Raw genomic sequence first — 4,422 nt, forward strand, 5'->3', positions numbered from 1 at the left:
TCGGGCGACAGAGCGTGAAGCAAGAGTGGCGTCCACCTCACTGAGGAAGGCGTCAGTGTGTTCCCCCCCCCCCCCCCCGTTGAGACTTTGTTTGTTCTACTCTTTATTGATTTATCTTTTATGTTAATAGTTTACAATCTATTTTTTGTAGTTGTTATTTTTTAATTGTTTTGTTGAATAAAAAGACTGTTGTTAGTGCTCCTGTGATTGGTGTAACTTAATGTGCTTCACACATGTAGCTTTTCATTATGTCTATTGGGGTACATTTTTTGCCCTTAGATGTGGTCACTTCGTTATTCCTCACATTACATCTGTTAAGGTCATACCTTTGGGTCCCAGTCTTCATAGTTCCCCAAATCTTATTTTGGCTCTTACTGGGACTCACAGACAGACGGGTACAGGAGTTCGGACACGTTGCATTGTTTACAGGCAAGGGTGGATTACCGCACGGGCACACCGGGCACATGCCCAGGGGCCCAAGGGCGGCCCTAAGCCAGAGCTTCTGTGTGAAGTCGCTGTTAGTAACTTTTAATGTTGCATTGTCAAAGCAATCAGTAGAGAAATACAAAAATGCAAGCGAAAACGGCAATAGTAGGGCTATTACAGTTTTTTCCTATCGTTTTAGGCAATTTACCTAAACCATGTTCGCATTCCCTAAACACTTCACACAGTGAGCATACCAGTAGACCATGTGAACCAAACTGTGGTTACTTGCCCCTATGCTAAGATACAAATGCTGGCAATGACGCCTTCTTCCAAATTTCATGGATACCTGCCCCAGTCAATGTTCACTACCGGCAAAACGCTGTGGAACTACAGCATATTTTACCAATGTATAGATACTCTGTTCAAAACAGTGAACTTTCTGTTCAAAACCTAACAGTAATTTAGATCACTGTAGATGGAAAGATGCTGCATTTGGACAGACAAATGAAGTTACATGTTTGAATAAGAAAAAATATTTAGTTTATAGTTTATTTATTTTATTTTACAGTAATTTAGATTTTTTTCCCCCTGTGCACCATAGTTCTTGGTGAATTGGCATGGAATTACTTTTTTTACGTAAAAGCAACACGACATACAATGATCTGTACAAAACACAGAGGATAAGTTTTGCAATGCAAAACACCTGGTGGTCATTTCAGCTAAAGCCCTACTCAGCTAAAGACCTACTCAGGTGTTTTACATGTAATTTGTGCCTCGTTGAAAAAGGGCCTTCTTTGGCATTTGCTTTGGACTTCTTTACGTAGTTGGTAGAGGAAAATGGATGCAGCAAGAGCAAGAGCAAGAGCAAGAGGCAGAGGCAGAGGCAGAGGCAGAGGCAGAGGCAGAGGCAGAGGCAGAGGAAGAGGTGAAGGTGGAGGTGGAGGTGGAGTAGGAGGAAGAGGAAGAGGAAGAGGTAGAGGAAGAGGGAGAGGAGCAGCAGCAGCAAGGACAGTTGTATCTGATGAAATCAGAGCAACTGTCATCGACCATGTAATCAATCATGGTCTGTCCATGAGGGTTCAGCCGAACTTGCCAAGATCAACGGTGGCATCAATCGTGAGGGTTTTCACACAAACTAACAGGTACTATACAGTATTTACAGCATTCTGACTGATGTGTTTGTAACAGTAGTAATGTGATGTGAGAAGTCTCCAAAACTCTCCTGACGTATCAGTGCATTTGTGTCTGACTCACTATTGTAGGACCCAACGGTTGCCCCACTCAGGTGGAAGGGGAAGAAAATTCACTTTGCCACAAGAAAATGCAATAGTGCAAATGGTTATTGCTAACAATAGTATAAGGCTAAGAGAAATTTGTGCAAACATCATCGCAGACATTGGTGTATTTGCCAACATTGAGAATGTTGGCACCACGACCATCGCCAGAGTGCTGAAAAAGCACCAAATTCGAATGAAGCAGCTTTACACTGTCCCCTTCGAGAGGAACTCTGAGCGGATAAAGGAACTCCGGTACCAATACGTCCAGGTAAGACTGAACACAGGACACACTGTGTGTCATGTTGATTGTGATTTTGCACAAAACTGTAAGCTATGTCATTTTTGTCTTATGGTATCTTGTGTATTCTCTAATTTCCTGAAGAGAGCCATGGAACTTGAAGCCAGTGAGAATGAACATGCGTTCATCTTTGTGGATGAGGCTGGCTTCAACCTGGCAAAAACACGTCGCCGTGGAAGGAACCTGATTGGGAAAAGGGCCACGATAGATGTTCCAGGCCAGAGGGGTGCGAACATTACCATGTGCGCAGCAATTTCGAACGATGGACTGCAGCTGCAGAAGGCCGGCATAGGCCCATACAACACCGAACGCCTAATTGCCTTCATAGATGAGCTTTACGAAAGGCTCACAGCAAGAGAGGTAGACAGGCAGAATCTACCAACGTATGTAATTGTATGGGACAATGTGGCCTTTCACCACTCCCGGCAAGTCACAGGGTGGTTTGCGGCACATCCTAGGATGATTTCACTTTTCCTTCCGCCTTACTCTCCTTTCCTCAACCCCATCGAGGAATTCTTTTCGGCGTGGAGATGGAAGGTCTATGACCACCGCCCTCAGGACCAGATGTCCCTATTAGAGGCAATGGCTGCTGGGTGTATGGACATAGCCCCAGAAGATATCCAGGCCTGGATAAGGCATTCCAAAAGATTTTATCCACGTTGTATGGCAAGAGAAACCATACATTGCGACGTAGATGAAAATTTGTGGCCAAATGCGGAGGATAGGAGGGATTAGCCCAATTCTGCGCCACTGTTGGGCTACTGTAATATACAGTATGTGCAGGTTTTGTGCATTGCATTTTTTGTTAGAACACATTTTTTGACTTTGTAATGTATTTTCTGTTTTGTGAAACACTTGCACTGTGACAAAATCTCCAAAAAGTAAAGCACAGTGAAAAAAACTTGTGTTTGTGATTTGTTTCTGGATCATATATTACGTACTTACTGTCTGTAATTTGCATTACAAAAACTGAAAATTGTTATTCTCAGTTTCTCATAAAACACTTGTATTTGTATTTACAATTACAGTACTTTTACCACACTCAATTGTGACATCTTTTGTGGGAGGTAAACCGACATATGAACACTGTCAGCAGATACTTGGCTTGGATTGTCATACTGTAATATTACAAACTTTATTACTGTAGTCCAAAGAAGTGTTTGTCTGTGTTTTTTCTCTTTTTTTCAATGCAACACTACAGGAAATCTATGCCAAACTGGAGGACACAGCAACATTTTAGATATGCAATTGGCAATGCTTCAAGATGTTAGTGTTTTTTAGGTCATAGTGTTCTGAGAGGAAACATGTGTTAAGTTATGGCAGCATTGTTTGTGGTGTGGTTGTTGTAGTGCATTTTGCACCAAAGGTTAACAGATATGCAGAGGTGTGTGTCTCTAAAGCCCACTGTGTTAAGTGATAGGGAAAAGTGACCATAGTATGGGTACATGACCGAAAACGATAGGAAAAAACTGTAATACTGAGTAAAAAAAAAAAAGATCACTAGGGGGCACTATTTCACTTAGTGAATTTGAGACAGGTCACGAACAAGGCACTGTGATTTAAACATTGAGCAACGGCGAACGGTAGTAACGTGAACTCTTAAGTGGAACCTTAATAGATCCATGAGTGGAACAGTTAAGTGAAAAAAAAATAAACAAGAGAAAATGTATTTGCAAGTCGTTTAGGCTATGCTTAACTTTATAATAGTTCCATGGTATGCAGCAAGAAAGATACCCAGTCACAATACTCCCGTACCATCTGTTTGTATAGTTTAATTAACAGCATGGGCTCCTGCTAGCTTAACATAGTATTACCGTTTCTTGCATTAACAAGAGCAGGGGAAATCTGCTCAATCGTCAATGTGGTCAGAGTGCCCGCCCCCTCCATGTGGACTGAGTGCCCGCCCCCTCCATGTGGGCGGAGGGCCGGCCCCCTCCATGTGAACTGAGTGCCCGCCCCCTCCATGTAGGCTCCGTCTGCGGGCTGCAGTCAGGGGTACTTGCACACAGATGGGTTACAGGCTGTGTCACTATAAAATCGGTCCATGCGCGTCTCTCAGAGTGACATGACAAGCCACTAGACAGCGATAAAAAAAAAAAGAGTCAAGTTGATTAAAAAAGTAACTTGGAATATCAGGCTATTTCCTAACCAGCGGATAAAAGCTAACGTTTACGACGAAAACAACACAATTGACGGCAGCAAAATCCACAATGGTCACTGAAATAACTTGAAACTGACAAAAGTAATAATAAATAAAAATGTACGGAAAATTAACCAATGAAAATCAGACATTGCTTTTGAATTGTGGTTCAACAGAATCATTTTAAATAACAAACTAATAAAACAGGCCTGGACAAAAATGAAGGCACCCCTAGAAAAGATTGAAAATAATTTGACCATAGGGAAATGTTAAACTAAGGT

At 42.2% G+C, this 4,422-nt stretch overlaps 1 protein-coding gene across 1 annotated transcript; it reads left to right on the forward strand.

Moving 5' to 3' along the window:
- The first annotated feature begins 1,446 nt into the window (after positions 1–1,446).
- On the forward strand, positions 1,447–3,476 carry LOC130371013 (uncharacterized). The gene is made up of 3 exons (XM_056576617.1): positions 1,447–1,568; positions 1,689–1,971; positions 2,086–3,476. Exons 1-3 carry the CDS (start codon positions 1,498–1,500, stop codon positions 2,734–2,736), a joined length of 1,005 nt encoding a protein of 334 aa, XP_056432592.1. The 5' UTR covers positions 1,447–1,497; the 3' UTR covers positions 2,737–3,476.
- The last annotated feature ends 946 nt before the right edge of the window (positions 3,477–4,422 follow it).

The sequence above is a fragment of the Gadus chalcogrammus genome, chromosome 2, assembly GCF_026213295.1.
Source record: "Gadus chalcogrammus isolate NIFS_2021 chromosome 2, NIFS_Gcha_1.0, whole genome shotgun sequence".
Lineage (NCBI taxonomy): Eukaryota > Metazoa > Chordata > Actinopteri > Gadiformes > Gadidae > Gadus > Gadus chalcogrammus.